Below are 16519 nucleotides of genomic sequence, written 5' to 3' on the forward strand. Positions count from 1 at the left end.
ATCTGTCCACGGGGGAATGGGGCACACCATCCCAACATTTTTCCCATAAATCTCTTGCAATGGTGGCCCCAAATATGCTGCAGGAGGGAAGGACCCCCTGAGGCTGCTGCTTGGAAGGACGAGAGGCCCCTGGCTCAGGGGTTTATTTTGGGGGGAGCCGTGCAGGGTTTGGGGTTGGGTGGTGTCCCTGCTGGCCTTGGCATGGACAGAGTCTGTCCCACGCTCTGTGCCACCCTCTGAGGTGGGACATGAGGCTGGTTGGAGGGGACAGCTGTGCTGGGACTCTGCAGTCCCTGGAGCTATGGGGTGTCAATGCCTGAGCTCCTGCCCATGGATCACATCCTGACACAGTGCAGCCAGGGGGTCCTGGCTTTCTGGGAGGGGTCACAGTGTTCTAGATGTCCCCAGCTCCCTGTCTCAGCTTGGATCCTTGACATGGCTTGTGGCACATTGCATGGTGGCTACCAGGGACAAGGGCCTGGATTGAGGATCATCTTCCAGCCAAGCCAGGTGGTGCATGGACAAGCCCTGCCTGCTATCCCTGTGTGCTGAGGTGGAGGCTGTCTCCATGCCCTTCTTCCCCATCTGAGAAGCATGGAATGTGTGGCACAGCCCATCCCAACTCCTGCTGGAGGTGTTGACCACAGTAGGGCAGGCAAGGGGGGTTAGGAACCTGAGGAAGGATTTGGCCCTTCTGTCTTGGGTCTCCATGAGATATCCAACATTAGCTTAAGGAGCCTGATCCTCGGGGAATGACTCCTCCTTCACCAGCTTGGATGGATGTGCTGAGGCTGCTTGAGAAAGGTCTTGTCCTCGCTGCTCAGCTCCGTGGTCCTCCCAGCATCCCAAAGGACACCAGCACTGGTCAGGCTGAGGAGGTGGCAAGGCTTGAGGAGACCTTCCACATCCTGCTGCATTCCTTGCAAATCCATCTCTCCCATTCCAGAGGCTCTGCCCCACAGAGGGAGGAGAGGGGTTTCAGAGCAGAGCCACCCACCAGCCTTGCTGAGGACCTCCTTTCCCCACTGGCTCGTTGGCCATTGTGTGGTGGTCCAGGGCATGATCCAGTGGATCCACCCTGCTGGCTCCAGCCCCTCCTGGTCCCAAACACTCTAAATCCTACCGGGAACACACTGGCATTTGGATCCCAGTGCTGCCATGACTCCCCAGCTGGGTCAGGCTCTGCAGCAGATGGAGGTGACCAAGGCTCATGACAGCAAAGATTTGGAGCCTCTCAAGGCCATGGCACAGCAGCTGCTGCACTGTGGGGCTTCCCTGTGCAGACCTGTCCCCCTCCCCACGCTGCCACGGGGATCCATGGGGTGGGATGGGATGCAGGGAGCCTGGGGTACAAACCCTGCTGGCACCGGGCGCTGTCTGATCCTTTCTGGGGATGCCACAGCCCAACAGTCGCCGGGGGAAGGTTGCCATCCATCCCCATATTTACAGGGGCTGAAAAATCCACACTGGGTGAGGTGGGAGGAGAAACCTGCAGGGCCCCCCGATGTGTTTGCTCCCCTTCAGGGTTACATGAAGCCGCTGAAGCAGCCGGAGAACTCCCTGCTCTGTGACCCCTCGCTGGTGGATGAGATCTTCGACCAGATCCCCGAGCTGCTGGAGCACCACGAGCAGTTCCTGGAGCAGATCCACGACTGTGTGCAGAACTGGCACGAGAAGCAGAAAGTGGGCGACCTCCTGGTGCAGTCGGTGGGTCCCAGTGGGGTGGATTCCTCCTGGGCATGGCCCCATGGAGAGCGTTCGGAGCAGGAGGCTGGGGAGTGGTTAAAGGACAGGCCTGGGATGGAGCACAGGAGACAATCTCCAGGCCTGTTGTCTGCTTAGCATAACGCCGGGGAGCTGCAACTCCCGGCTGGATCAGCAGCTCCCAGCTGGATCTGCAGCTCCGTGTCTCTGCCTCGGGAGCAGAAACGTCAGGGCTGAAAAATCGCGGTGGGCGGACAGCAGGAGAGCCCTCCCTGCGCCAGCCCAGAGCCAGGATTAACCCTTGGGGCAGTTTCCTCCAGGCTCTCCTGGCATGTCCCTGCGGGATCTATCCCCCTTTTTCCCTTCCCAGTTCTCCAAGGACGTGCTGGTGAACATCTACTCTGCCTACATCGATAACTTCCTCAATGCCAAGGATGCCGTCAGGATCGCCAAGGAAGCCCGGCCGGCGTTCATGAAGTTCCTGGAGGTGGGTCCTGGTTCCTCTCTCCATAGGTGCTGCCCAGCATCCAGAGCCAGGCTGCTGGTGGGGCAGGATGGGAGTTAATGGGAATAAACTGGTAAGCTGTGGTCAAACTGGGACTCTTCCCCTCACCTCCTTGGTTTTGTTGCAAAGAGGATGGGTTGGGATGAACCAGAGTCACTCCAGACAGTGTGAAGAGGAGTCGCCAGAGGCAAAGCGGGTGCTGCTGCAGGTCCTGGGCTGGTGGGATGTTGAGTCCCCGCTGTGTCCCACCCATCTGTGTCCCTCATGGGTGTTTTGCAGCAAAGCATGAGGGAGAACAAGGAGAAGCAGGCCCTGTCCGACCTGATGATCAAGCCGGTGCAGAGGATCCCGCGGTACGAGCTGCTGGTCAAGGTGGGTGCAGGCAGGGGGGTGACTGCACTGGGGCTGCTGAGGATGTGCTTCCATGGAATCCCAGCGTGCTTTGGGTTAAAGGGACATCAAAGCTCATCTCATTCCACGGGCAGGGACACTTTCCACTAGCCCAGGTCGCTCCAAGCCCCATCCAGCCTGGCCTTGGACACTTCCAGGGATGAATTTTGGGTGTCCGTGCGAGGTGGTGATGGAGCTGGTGGGCTCTTTAGAGGTGACAGACGCCAGGCTGGCGGTGGCCAAAGCCCAAGGCTTCATTCCTTGGGGCCAGTTTGCACCCCCAGCAGCCGGAGCAGCGGGGCAGGGACTGGGGGGTGTTGGTGACACTTGCCCAGGGTGACAGTGTGGCCGTGTCCCCACGCAGGACCTGCTGAAGCACACGCCAGAGGACCACCCTGACCACCCCTTCCTCATCGACGCCCAGCGCAACATCAAGCAGGTGGCCGAGAGGATCAACAAGGGCATGAAGAGCGCGGAGGAGGTGGAGAGGAATGCCCGGATCGTGCAGGAGATCGAGTCCCACATCGAAGGGATGGAGGATGTACGTGGCGGGGAGGGGGCTTAGGTGGGGTCGGGCTTCCCTTCTCCCTAAAATGCCACCATTTCTGCTCCTTCTGGGCCACATTTCTCTTCCGTGTCCTGCCTTCCCCATCATGGCCTTGGTGGGCTCCTGGAGTTTGGGGAGTGGGGGATACAGGGGTGAAGCCCCCAAGGCTCCCCACCCACGAGCCTCCTTTGTCCCCACAGCTCCAGGCTCCACTTCGCAGGTTCCTGCGCCAGGAGATGGTCGTAGAAGTGGTAAGAGAGGGGTGGGGGGTCCTCCCTCGCCACCGGGGCCGTGGGACCACCCACTGGATGCTGGGATTGGGGGTTGTGGGGTGGATAGATAGATGGATGAATGAATGACAGATCAATGGTGACACTATAAATTCCCTAAGTACGAGGGAAGATAAGATGGATTTTGGAGCAGGCAGGAGGCAGGGAGAGCCCCCAGCAGACCCGATCGATAGGGAGGCTGGAGGTGGAGACCATGCCTGGTGTTCCTATGGCCCTGGATCCCGTTGCACCTGGTCCCCTTTCCCCATCCCAAGGACACAGCTGTTGCCCATGTGATGGTGGTGTGGGACCAGTCCCACCCTGCAGCCTCCCCGTGTCCCAGTGTGGGGAAACTGAGGCAGGGACCTCTCCCAGTGCTGGCAGCAGAGGGGGGTGTGGACACTGACCCCTTGGTGTCTCCCACGACCCCACAGAAGGCGGTGGGCGGGAAGAAGGACCGCTCCTTCTTCCTCTTCTCGGACCTGCTGGTGTGCACCACGTTGAAGCGCAAGTCGGGCTCCCTCCGCCGCAGCTCCATGAGCCTGTGAGTACCACCAGGCTTGGGGGCACCCCTGGGATCGTACCCCCACAGCTGGCCTGGCTTTAAGTTGCTGGAGGAGTGGGTGCAGGTCAGCCATCCCGCCCAACCCCGCAGGTACACGGCGGCCAGCGTGATCGACACCGCCAGCAAGTACAAACTGCTCTGGAAGCTGCCCCTGGAGGACGTGGACATTGTCAAAGGTGTGGCACTGCTGCAGTGTCCCATCCCACCCCAAAACCCGTCACTCACCCCTGGATGATGGGGAGGGAGGAGGGGTTGATGCTGTGCATGTGTCCCCGCACAGGTGCCTCGCAAGCCACCAACAGGGAGAGCATCCAGAAAAGCATCAGCCGCCTGGATGAAGACCTCAGCACGCTGGGGCAAGTCAGCAAGCTGTCAGAGACCCTCAGCTTTCCCCACCAGGTATGGGCACGCGTTCTGTCCCCTGGTTGGACACATTCCCAGGGTGTCCTCAGCCAGAGGGGAGAACCTGTGGAAGGGCCAGTGGCCATGGGTGTCCTCAAAGGACCCAGATGCCACCGGCCCCAAAGCCACTATGGGGTTGGGGCAGCTTCTGAGGGATGGCAGGGGATGTCCAGGGTCAGTGTCACATGGTGTTCCTGGTGCTGTCCCCTTCCCCAGGGGACCAACTGGGATGCCCTTGGTGGAAAGAACAGCCTGGAGAATGGCTGGTGGCATCTGTGCTCTTAGAGGGCAGCCTCTGAATTGTAGCAGGGGATGGACAGGGTGGTGGTGGCCCATCCCTGGAAACTGAAGCGTTGTCCCCATCCCCAGAGCCTGGATGACGTGATCAAGGACCTGATGGCCGCCATCCACCGGGAGCTGTCGGAGAAGCAATCCCTGTCCTTCAGCATGGCCTTCCCCCCCAACAAGGTGGAGCTCAGCACCACCAAGGCCGACGGCACTGAGTCCTTCATCTTCGAGTTCCCCAACCCCGACGCCCGGCTCAGCTTCGAACAGGCCTTCGAGGACGCCAAGAAAAAGCTGGGTAACACTGGGCACAGGGGAGGAGGCCGTGGGCGTGGGCTTGGCATCACTCGGTAGCCCCCCTTTCCTCCACCGCTTCCTCAGCCCGCAACTTGGTTTTCCCCAGCTTCCAGCAAAAACTGCCTGGACCCGGAGTTCCTCAAAGCCATCCCCATCATGAAGACACGGAGCGGGATGCAGGTACTCGGAGCCTGGGTCCCGCGGGAGCCGCGGGTGCCGGGACGAGGTGGCTCGTTCCCGAGGTCTCATCTCCCGCTCCCTCGCAGTTTTCCTGCGCCTCCCCCAGCCACGGCAGCCCGGAGAGCTCCCACGAGGTGTGGGTTTGCAACAGCGACGGCTACGTGGGGCAGGTGTGCCTGCTCAGCATCCGCAAGGAGCCCACGGTGGAGGCCTGCATCGCCGTGTGCTCCGCCAGGATCCTCTGCATCGCCTCCGTGCCCGGCCTCCAGAGGGCCTGCAGGTAGGCAGGACATCGCCGGCGGGGCCGCGGGGCCGGGGGCGCGGGGGCGGTGCTGGAGCTGCCTGTCCCCCCTCCCCCGGTCGCGCAGGGAGCGCTCGGAGCCCCTGGGCAGCCCCTCCTCCGAGGACGCGGCGCCGCAGCCCTGCCTGCACATCTCCATCTCGGGCTCGTCGCTGGAGCTCTCGGAGCCGGTGGACGGCGGCAACAGGGAGCTGGTGCCCTTTGACAGCGACGACACGGACGACGAGTCCTCGCCCAGCCCCTCCGGGACGCTGCAGAGCCAGGCCAGCCACTCCACCATCTCCTCCAGCTTCGGCAGTGAGTCCTCCCCAGCCCCTGCTTAGCGCAAAAGCTGCTTTCTCTCCCCAAAGTTATGGGCCTCTCTGCCTTGTTCCTCGGGGAAATCTGCAGGGGGAGGCTTTTGAGCCAAGGAAATCCTGCGAAAAGAGATGTAGTCCTGGGATGGGTGGCTTTGGGTAAAACCTGCTGGGTTTTGAGGCTCAGCATCACTATATCCTCCTCACCCCCTGCTTAGTGAAACACCTAATTTCTCGCCCCAAAATTAGAGGCCTCTCTGCCTTGCATTCCCCTGGGAAATCTGCAGGTGGAGGCTTTTGAGCCAAGGAAATCCCAGGAAAAGAGATGTCAGGGGGTATCAGCCTGACAGTGTGGTCCCGGGATGGGTGCCTTTGGGTAAAACCCAGTGTGTTTGGAGGCTTGGCATCCCTATGTCCTCCTCACCCCCTGCTTAGTGAAACATCTACCTTCTTGCCCCACAATTATGGGCAGCTCCATGGTTTTGGCCTCTCTGCCTTGCATTCCTCGGGGAAATCTGCAGGTGGAGGCTTTTGAGCGAAGGAAATCCCAGGAAAAGAGATGTGGTCCTGGGATGGGTGGCTTTGGGTAAAACCTGCTGGGTTTTGAGGCTCAGCATCACTATGTCCTCCCCTGGGCTCGATATCACGAGGGGACCTGTGATCTCTTCCCCGTGACTTCGGAGGGTGTGGGGTGCTCCTGGTCTGACCCATTCCCTCCTCCCACTGCTACTCCGCAGACGAAGAGATCCCGAGCTGCAAGGAGGCAGCGGTGGAGACGACGAGCTCGGAGGAGGAGCAGGAGCCTGGTTTCATGCCCATCACTGGCACCTACGGGCAGGCCCGGCACGGGGAGAGCCCCACGGACGGGCGGGCCCTGCGCCGCTCCAGCCGCGGCTCCTTCACCCGCGGCAGCCTTGAGGACCTGCTCAGCCTGGACCCCGAAGCCCACCAGAGCTCCATGTGGCTGGGCACTGAGGATGGATGGTATGGCCCCAGGATGGAGGGGGATGCGTGGGTTGGGTGGCCCCCAACCCCTGGTGAGCCCTGGGCTTTGCTCTCCCACAGCATCCATGTGTACCAGTCCTCGGACAACATCCGGAACAGGAAGAACAGCATGAAGATGCAACACTCTGCTGCCGTCATGTGCATCTTGTGAGCGGGGAAAAGGGGGGTTTTCAGCTCCTGTGGGTGGCCGTGGTGGTTTGGGATGGCTGAGCAGGTGTTTTCTCTCCACAGGTACCTGGATAACCAGGTGTTTGTGTCGTTGGCCAACGGGGAGCTCGTCGTGTACCAGCGGGAGGCAGGTGAGGCCAGATTGGGAACATCAAAAGATGCTGCTGGGCTTAAATGCAGGCCTAAAGTGGTGGCTGGTGGGTTGGTGGGTGGGTGGGTGAGTGGCTTGGGCAGCCCCCTGGGGAGGGGTGCTCAGGGACTGGAGGTACCAAAATTGGAGGTGTACGTCGTCCTCCTCCTCCCTGCTTGCCGCTGGCATTCCCTGGGGACATCGCTTTATGTCCCCTGTAAGGGAGGACCTGGAGACAGAGATCTCCAGTCACTGCATGCCCACATGCATCGAGCTGGACTTCCCCTGGGGACTCTTTAACCACCCTCCCCTCCCCCCCGCCCTCACAGGCCGCTTCTGGGACCCCCAGAACTCCAAATCCCTGTCGCTGGGCTCTCCGGGGAGCCCCATCGCCAGGATGGTGGCGGTGGCGGGGAAGCTGTGGTGCGGCTGCCAGAACCGCGTCATCGTCCTCAACCCTGCCACACTGGCACAGGAGGTACCGCGGGCGGCGCCGGGGGGTGGTGGGGGCCATGGGGGGCACCAGCGGCGTCACGGTGCTGTCGCTGTCCCCCCGCAGCACACGCTCCAGGTGGGCCAGGACGGCGGGCGCGGCGTCACCTGCATGGTGAGCGCCGGCACCGGCGTGTGGGTGGCGCTCCAGGGCAGCGCCCAGGTCCGGCTGTACCACAGCACCAGCTACGAGCAGCTGGCAGAGGCCGACATCACCCCCCCCGTGCACAAGATGCTCGCAGGTGAGTCCCACTGGTGGACCAGTAACCCAGGGCGGTAAATTCCACAGGCGTGGGGTCGTGGAATTCCAGAGCGGTTTGTGTTGGAGGGACCATGAAGGTCATCCAGTTCTGTTGCCATGGATAGGGACACCTTCCATCAGAAGCCCCACTGGCAAATGGATAATCCCATGTTGAAACAGGGCAGTAATCCCACAGTCATGGAATCACAGAATTTCGGAGTGGTTTGGGTTGGAAGGAACCATGAAGCTCGTCCAGTTCCACCCCCTGCTGTGGGCAGGGACACTTTCCATTACCCCAGGTTGCTCCAAGCACCATCCAGCCTTGGATACTTCCAGAAATGGGAGCCAGAGAAGCAGCCACAGCTTCTCTGGGCAACCAGTGCCAGGGCCTCCCCACCCTCACAGCTGAGAATTCCTTCCAAATATCCCATCTAACCCTGCCCTCTGCCAGTGGGAAGCCATTCCCCCTTGTCCTATCAGGCCAATCTGACAGCACCCCAGGGTGCTTTACACTAGCCAGGGGAGTTGTGGGGTCCCTCCCCACATCCTGTGTGCCACAGATCCCCCTGGGAATGGCGGTCGTGAGTTTCACACCCCGTGCCGGGCGGGATGACATACTAATTTCTGGGATGCTCCACAGGCTCAGACGCCATTATCCGGCAGCACAAGGCCGCCTGCCTGCGGATCACGGCGCTCCTGGTGTGCAAGGACCTGCTGTGGATCGGGACGAGTGCCGGCGTGGTGCTCACCCTCTCCGTGTCCCCCAAGGCCGCCCCCACGCTCGTGGGGCTCTCCCAGGGCCACACAGGCCACGTCCGCTTCCTCACAGCCATCGAGCTGCCCGACGGCTTCGACGTCCTCTTCCCGCTGCCCCGGGACATGGGTAGGTGGCACGGTGACACATTTCCCAGGGCTGTTCCACTGGTGGATAACCAAGAGGAGCCTTGCAGTGTTGTTGTCGAAGTCCCCGTTCCATCACTGCCTTGTTAAAAATCCAGGGGGAAAAGCTGGGAGTGGGAATTGGGTGCTAAACTTCCCCCTGCCAGCACAAGTGACCTCAAATTTCCCAGGGAGACCTAAATTCCTTTGGGGAAAAGCCACGGGAAAGCTGTGTCACCCAGCCCAGCTCTGAAGCTGGGATGGGATGGGGAGAAGGAGATGGGATGTCGGAGAGTGATTTTGGAGGGAGAGGCAAACATGGGCTGGGGGAGCTAATTTGGGGTGGGAGGGGCTATTGCAGGTGTGAGGAGTTTTTGGGGGCCAAGATGTGGTGCCTGGGAAAGTGCTGGTGGGAGGATGTTGCTGGCATGCTGGAGGGAGGAAGCTGGAATCATGGAGTAGTAGAATGGTTTGGGTTGGAAGGGGACCTTGAAGGTCATCTAGTTGTTGGAGGGATGATGCTGCTGGGATAATGCTGGGATGATGACTCTGGGAGGATGTTGGTGGGATGATGCTGGGATGATGTTGGTGGTGTGATGTTGGGATGATGACTCTGGGATGATGACTCTGGGATGATGTTGCTGGGATGATGACTCTGGGATGATGTTGCTGGGATGATGCTGGGATGATGCTGGTGGAATGACACTGGGGAGATGCTGCTGGGACGCTGTTGCTGGGAGGATGTTGGGATGCTGTTGCTGGGATGCAGCTGCTGGGATGCTTCTGGGATGCAGCTGCCAGGATGATGTTGGGATGCAGCTGCCGGGATGCTGCTGGGATGCAGCTGCCAGGATGATGTTGGGATGCTGCTGGGATGCAGCTGCTGGGATGCTGCTGGGATGATGCTGGGATGCTGTTGGGATGCAGCTGCCAAGATGATGTTGGGATGCTGCTGGGATGATTTTGGGATGCTGCTGGGATGCAGCTGCCGGGATGCTGCTGGGACGCAGCTGGCATGCAGCTGCCGGGATGCTGCTGCCGTGACACTCCTGGGGACTGGGGGAGCCGCCTGGGGACACCTGACAGGACCCAGGGGTTCTGCACTTGGCAGGGGCCGATAAGCCGAGCGAGGCAGAGAAACGAGACCCGACCCGGCCCCGCGGCCCCGCCCTGGGCCTGGCCAAGCCCAAGATGTTGGTGATCAGCGGCGGGGACGGCTACGAGGATTTCCGCCTGACCAGCAGCAGCGAGACCGTGGGGCGGGACGACAGCACCAACCACCTCCTCCTGTGGAGAGCGTGAACAGCCACGGCCCCCCCGGGCCGCCCCGCCCAGGAAGGGGAGCGCTGCCCCCCCTGCGTGCAGAGAGGGGGGTCCCGGCCCCCGTCCCCAGCGCCCCCCCGCCCCGGCACCTCTCATCTCCAACCCGGCTGCTCTCTGTGTGCTCGGGGTTGGGGGGGACGAGCCCCGCTCCCCCCGCCGTCCCCCCAGCCACTGCACTGGACTCGGGGTGGGGGGGGACACTCACCGCTTGGGGAGCATCCAGGACATTCGGGGGGGAGGGGGGGGTGCGGGTTCGTGTCCTTGGGATCACGGAGCGTCCCCGGGGCCCGGCTGGAGGATGTGCCCGGAACATGCCTTGCTCTCCGGTTTTGTGTGTGCCTGCTTCACGGGGAGGGGGGGCCTGGCACTGTCACCCCCCCACCCCCGGCCCCCGGGACCCCCGGCCACGCCACGGGACCACCCCAGGGACAATCTGGGCGCCGTGTCCCCCCCGGCCCGGGGCCTCCCGCTCCCCCGCCTGCTCCATCGCCAGCACCCAGATAGCTCTGTTTGTTTGTTTGTTTGTTTTAAATATATATATATTATATATATAGAAACATCCTTATTTATTTGGGGCGGTCTGGGGGGGGGGACTGGTGCATCCTGACATCGCTGTGGGTCCCTCTGCTCCGGAGTTGAGGGATTCAAACTTCCTGGAGAGCTGGACCCCCCTGGTGGAGCTGGATCTTGGGTGTTGGTGGAGGGGGGAGAGCTGGTGGAGGGGAAGGGAAAAGGAAATTGGGGGTTCCTCCTCCCCCTGTTCTCTGTGATTCCCAATGGGATTTCGCAGCCTGGGCAGGGGGATGAAGGCACTGCTGCATCTCCTGGATGAGGACAAGCATCTTCACATTCCCCACCGAGGGTGGCCCTAAACTGGGTGTGGGGACCCTAAAAATGAGACTTTCTGGACAAACCCTCCCCCATTTGCCCTTTTTTCCTCCCCATTTTCCTGCTTTCACCTCAGGGTCCAGGTGAGACCGGTGCTCCCAGACCGGGACACCCTGTTGTCCCCATGGGAGAGGTGACAACAACGGTGGCAGGGATGAACCGGGTGGGTGAGTGAGTGACGGGAATGCTGCCGTCCCACATGGAGCCATCAGGGGGGTGGGGGTGGGGATGTGCTATAAATTGGGATGATAAGGATATTTTGGGAAGGTTGGGACGGGATTTCAGTCACGTGGAGGCTCTTTGTCATTAAAGGTCACCCGTGTCAGAGTGAACCCGGCGTGGTCTTGTCCTTCCCTCGAGGTGGGGTGACAGGAACAGGGTGAGGAGCTCCCCCCGCCCACTGGCGTCACTGGGAATGCCACCCACTGGTGCCACGTGGGATGAAGAAACCCTTCCCACTGGTGGGGTGCAGCTGTTCCGTCCTGGATAACCCCAAGGGGGATGCTGGGGGAGGGAATCCCTCCCTTGTGCCACAGAGCACTGGGATGTGTCCCACTCCCTGGCTGGACAAACAGGGGACAGCAGGTCCTGGGGAGCACTGGGAGGTGGAGGGATCACCAGGCCCAACTTCGACCGGGGTGTCCCCAGTGTGGGAAAACTGTTCTCTAGGGAAGAGGGTGAGGCCAAGATTCCATGTACTGTAGGAAAGCTGGGTGCAGCACCCATGGATTGCTTTTTCCCCCCGATTTCCCTGCTTTTTCCCCCCGATTTCCCTGCTATTTTCCCCCGATTTCCTTGATTCCCTCCCCCAATTTCCGTGCTTCCCCCTCTGATTTCTCTCCTTTCCCCCCCTGATTTCTCTGCTTTTCCCCCCCTCCTGATTTCCCTGCTTCCCCTCCCGATTTCCCTGCTTTCCCCCCCCGCCAATTTCCTTGCTTTTTTCCCCCGATTCTCCTGCTTTCACCCCAAGATCCAGGTGAGCCCAGTGCTCCCAGAGCAGAGCACCCTGCCATCCCCATGGGAGAGGTGACAACCACGGGGATGAACCGAGGTGTCCCCAACCCCATAAGGGGACGGAAAAAAAAAATCCTTATTTTTGTTTTTTAAAATCCCTTCTGGGAAGGCAAAAATCCCCCCGATCCGATTCCTCGCGTTTTCCCCCCAAAACCCCAAGGAGGGCGGGATAAAGCGCAACATTCCCAAATTCCCGCAGTTCCCAGGAGGCGGCGCTCTCGCGGCGCTGGGATAGAGGGCGTGGCGAACGGCAAGGGGGCGGGGTGTAGCGCGTGACGTCACGGAAAGGGGCGTGTCCTGCGGTAATTAGCGCGCCCTCGGTTCATTCATAAGGAGGAGGCGCGACCAACGGGGCGGCCCCGGGGGGAGCCCGGGGGGCTCCGCGGCGGGGCAGGTAAGGGGCACCCCCGGCCCACGGACCCCCCCTCTGCCCGGGGGGGCTCGTTCCGAGCCGGAGGGCTCGGGGTCCTTCGCCTTAACAGGGTTAATTCCCCCTTGGAGCGATCTGGGAATGCGGTTGCTGCAGCTTTGCGTTGTGCGACGGAGCGGGGGGTGCTGGTTTTTGGGGTGCCAGACCCCCCGATTTGCGGTAAAAAAGGGTGGAGGGGTGTTGCCTTGGGTTTGTCGCTAAGCAGGGCACGGGGGGAGCTTGGAGTGGGGGCGGTGGGGACCCCCCGGCGGGGCCGGGAGGCTCCGGCTGCGGCAGCGCCGAAGTAGGTTAAAATAGAGGGTGGAGAGGGGGAAAAGTAGGTTAAGGAAAACTCGGCAGTGGCTGCCTGGGAAGAGGGATAGGGATTGGGAATCGTGGCGGGTCTTTTTTGCTGCCGGGAGCTGGAAAATCCCAGGGCTTGCAGCCAAAAAGCCCTGCGGGAGCCGGGATGCTGCGGTGAGGGGCTGCCCCCCGAAACTGCGCTGGGGTGAGAGGCTGCCCCCCAAAAATTGGGCTGGAATGAGGGGCTGCCCCCCAAAAATTGGGCTGGAATGAGGGGCTGCCCCCCAAAATTGGGCTGTGATGAGGGGCTGCACCCCAAAATTGGGATGGAACGTGCCGCTGCCCGGGTTTGGCGGGATCCCAGCGCTGCCTCTGGGATCAGTGGATTTTAATGCTGGATATTTGTGGCGGTTCCGCTGTTCCCACAGCTCCGAGGGGGCCCCGGGGGAGGCGACAGCGCCGAGTTTCGCTCCATCTGCCGGACAATCCCCTCCTTGTCCCGCGCTGCCTCCAAGAGCTGCTCCCCGAAGTTTTTCCGAACAGTTGCTCCTTTTTAGCTCCGTTTATCTGCAGGAGCCATCGGCTGAAACCCTGTTCCCGCACAGGGGGGGAAACCCAGGAATCCCAGTGGGCAGCCTTGGATTACAGGCTCTATTAAAGCAGGAATGGGAATAAAAGGTTTCTGTGACCCAGAGGGATTTTGAGGGAGGGTTCCAAAACCAAGTCACCTTTCCTGCTGCGTTTGCATCAATGCATCAGCCAGGTGGGGCGTGGGGGTGCTGGAGGTCCCCAAAAAGCAGATCTGGCCCCGATGGGGTTATTTTTTTGTTTCCCGTGGTTTTTAGAGGGACAAATTATGTTGGATTTAGGAGTTTCAGGGCTTCTTGCTGCTGTGCCAGGGCAGCCAGGCATCCCATGATCCTGCATCCCACATCCCCACCTGGGATGGCCCCTGGAGGCCTCCAAAACCGGGTGATGAGCCCTGGCGTGGCCGTGACTCGGCAAAGCTCCAGTGCCAACCAGGAGCTGGCACCCTTTGATCCTTGTGCCTCCTACATCCCTACTGGTCACCTAAGGGATATCCTTAATCCCTGGATTAAACCTGGCTTCAGATCTGCTTTACCTGGGGCCAACCCTCTTCCTGGTGGGGTTTAAATCCCTTTGTGGGCATCCGGAATTCTCAGGGGAGCCGGGATGCTCCGGCAGCCTGGAGTGTGCCAGCCTGTGGCATCGTTCCCGAGGTGCTTGAACCCCACAGCCCCAGAGGATTAAAATGCTTCACATTAGGCTTGAACTCGAGTTTTACTAGTGCTGGCTTACAGTTTTTCTCCCTCTGTGCTTGAGGGGCACATCCCAAATGCCGGGGGGATTCCAGAGGTGGGCTGGTTGGCTCCATGCTGGCATCTGATAGGGGGAGGAACTGGAGCACAGAGGATGCTCATATTGGGTTGTCCCAACCCACATCTCATAAATACCTGGCTCAGCGCCCCCAGTACCCCCTCTCATGTTTAATGAGCTGCACCTCAGGCCACTAATTAGTACAAACTCGTCAGACAGAGGCTGTACCGAGGCTCCCAAGGACCGTGACGACCGGGGGAGTTTCCATGCGGGCGGCAGGATTTCCATGTGGAACCTGGATCCGGGTTTGGGTTGTTGGTTGTGTTTTTACTTCCTCCCCCCCATCCCCTGTGCTCTCAGCTTAGATTTTAATTTTATATTTTCTTGTGGGAAACACCTTTTGTTCCACTCCAGTTTGTGTTTAAATATATATTTATTTCCTTTGTAGTGACTTCATTTCCTTGTGGCAGGTGCACAAGGATTTCCTCCGGAGCAGGGAAAACCTTCCTTTAACTTTATTTAGTGTCATCTGCTCCTTGCATGGGTGGTGTGACTCCATTGCAGGGGTTGGTCCCTCTCCAGTTTGGGATGGAGTTGGGATCTGATGATACCAGGCATCCCATAAATCCTCCAATAAAGCTTTTTTGGGGGATGGTGCAGGGATATTTAGGCAGATGCCTTAGAGCATCCCAGTGGGGGGAAATAGGGCCCCCAAATTGCTTCTCCACTGGGATTTTCCCTGGATGATGACCCCCCCCGTGCTCCCCCTTGGGCAGGTGTCCCCTGGTGATGAAGAGGAGCGGGATGCGCTGGTGGCTCGTCACCGTCCTGGGGGTGAGTATGGCCTGGTCCATCCATTCCCAGCCCATCCATTCCCATCCCATCCTGGTGCTTCTCTGCCTTTGGCACCTCTGATGCTCAAACACCACCCCACAGCCACAGCAGGGCATCCCAAAACACTTCCCACCTGGAAACTTGCAGCACTTGGGGAGATGCTCAGTTTGGATTGAGGGTTTTTTTCCCACACACACATTCTTCCTGATCCTCTTCTTCATCAAATCTTCTTCCAGGGCAGGGATTGATAAGGAAAGTGGCATCTCTGGGGCCACATTTGCATCCATCATGTGATGGGTTGGCATTTGGGATGGGTTTGTGACCATCATATCATTGATGATGATTTGCCCCCATCATGTCACCAGTGAAGGGTTTGCATCTGCCATGGTCCAGGGCACAGTTTTGCCTCCACCACGTGGCCTGTGATGGGTTCATCTCCACCTCATCACCCCTCCTCCTCCCCTGGAGCCACATTCCCCCTGGCACAGGCCTTGGAGCAGCGGCAGAGCTGGACCAGCCGGCGTTGAGCTCTTTGCTTCTCCCACAGGTGCTGAGCAGACTCGTGGGGGCCGAGAGCTGGAATTCCCGGGAGCACAGGACACCGGGATGCCCTCCCGGGGAGGAGCCCAGCGGGGTAAGCCGTGCCCCCTGCGGCACATCCACATGGATCATGATCCAGCCATGGCTCACCCCCCTCTCCCTCACCGCAGGATCCAGGGGGGACGTGCAGAGCTTGTCCCCCCGGCACCTTCTCCCTGGGGGACACACCCTGTGCCTCTCACACCCAGTGCCGGGCCGGGAACAGGATCCTGGTGGCCGCGGGGACAGCGGGAAGTGACAGCCGGTGCGGAGCCTGCCTGCCGGGGTGAGCCCGGGGACGGGACACCGGGAACCCCCGACCCCGCTCCCGGCCGGATCCTGACCCTCCTGCCCTCCCGCCCCGCAGGTTTTACAGCCCCGAAGGGGAGAGGGACCCCCGGGGCCGGTGCCTGCCCTGCGCCGCTGCCACCCGCAGCACCCCGGGGTGCCCAGGTGGGTGCTGGAGCTGCCGGTGCCACCCCGGGTTCGGGGGGGACGGCAGAGCTTGTGTTCGCCCCTGGGACGCCGCAGGATGTGCCCCCCTTGGGATGAGCAGTGAAGTCCTGCCGGAATGTGGCAGCTGGGAACGGCTTCTGCTTCCCTGGGCTCCAGCTGCAGCAGGGCTCCTGGGAAAACGGGATTGAATCCCAGGAAAGCCGCTCCCTGAGGCTGATCCTGTGCCTCCCCCCCCAGGCCGGCGGCGGGTCCGCAGCCCCGAAACGCCGGGACGGGCACTGGGAACCAACGGGACACGGGTGACCCCGAGGGGAGAGGAAGAGGAGGAGGCGGCGGCAGCGCAGGCCGCCGTGCTGACCATCGTCCCGGTCTTCTGTGCCATGGGATTGCTGGGAATCCTGGTGTGCAACCTGCTGAAGAAGAAGGGGTACCACTGCACCGCCAGCAAGGAACCCCAGCCCGGTGGCACCGGTGAGCCTCAGCTGTGCCGTGCCACCGTCCAGTGATCCCACATCCAGCCCCCCCCACATCCAGCCCCCCTCACATCCAGCCCCCCCACACCCACCTCACCTCAGCCCATCCCTGCAGCTCCTGGTCCTCGTTGTCCCAGGGCATCCTGCTCGTTGGTCCTCGTTGTCCCAGGGCATCCTGCTCGTTTCATCCTGCTCTTTTTGGGGTGCTTTATCCCCCATCACCGAGTCCTGTCCCCGCCCCCCAAA

General features: G+C 60.9%; 2 protein-coding genes across 7 annotated transcripts in view; both read left to right on the top strand.

Moving 5' to 3' along the window:
• ARHGEF17 (Rho guanine nucleotide exchange factor 17) overlaps positions 1–10507 on the top strand; it is a 31530-nt gene extending 21023 nt beyond the window's left edge. The window contains exons 3-21 of the mRNA XM_017821882.1: positions 1525–1707; positions 2075–2191; positions 2489–2581; positions 2964–3140; positions 3347–3397; positions 3850–3959; positions 4071–4156; positions 4261–4379; positions 4752–4965; positions 5071–5144; positions 5231–5424; positions 5513–5742; positions 6479–6725; positions 6807–6893; positions 6978–7045; positions 7374–7522; positions 7604–7778; positions 8418–8660; positions 9768–10507. Of these exons, the coding sequence (XP_017677371.1) occupies positions 1525–1707; positions 2075–2191; positions 2489–2581; positions 2964–3140; positions 3347–3397; positions 3850–3959; positions 4071–4156; positions 4261–4379; positions 4752–4965; positions 5071–5144; positions 5231–5424; positions 5513–5742; positions 6479–6725; positions 6807–6893; positions 6978–7045; positions 7374–7522; positions 7604–7778; positions 8418–8660; positions 9768–9958 (2808 nt within the window). The 3' untranslated portion in view covers positions 9959–10507. The remainder of the gene's footprint in view (positions 1–1524; positions 1708–2074; positions 2192–2488; positions 2582–2963; positions 3141–3346; positions 3398–3849; positions 3960–4070; positions 4157–4260; positions 4380–4751; positions 4966–5070; positions 5145–5230; positions 5425–5512; positions 5743–6478; positions 6726–6806; positions 6894–6977; positions 7046–7373; positions 7523–7603; positions 7779–8417; positions 8661–9767) is intronic.
• Positions 10508–12198: 1691 nt separating this feature from the next.
• The window catches only part of RELT (RELT tumor necrosis factor receptor), a 7510-nt gene continuing 3189 nt past the window's right edge, over positions 12199–16519 (top strand). For 2 of the 6 annotated variants that reach the window (XM_017821911.1, XM_017821916.1), the window contains exons 1-6: positions 12199–12275; positions 14708–14765; positions 15313–15399; positions 15476–15630; positions 15712–15797; positions 16038–16271. In XM_017821911.1, the coding sequence (XP_017677400.1) occupies positions 14721–14765; positions 15313–15399; positions 15476–15630; positions 15712–15797; positions 16038–16271 (607 nt within the window). In that variant the 5' untranslated portion in view covers positions 12199–12275; positions 14708–14720. The other 4 variants (XM_017821912.1, XM_017821913.1, XM_017821917.1 and 1 more) reach the window with 4 other exon arrangements.

The sequence above is a fragment of the Lepidothrix coronata genome, unplaced genomic scaffold (genome assembly GCF_001604755.1).
Source record: "Lepidothrix coronata isolate B3197 unplaced genomic scaffold, Lepidothrix_coronata-1.0 Scaffold93, whole genome shotgun sequence".
Lineage (NCBI taxonomy): Eukaryota > Metazoa > Chordata > Aves > Passeriformes > Pipridae > Lepidothrix > Lepidothrix coronata.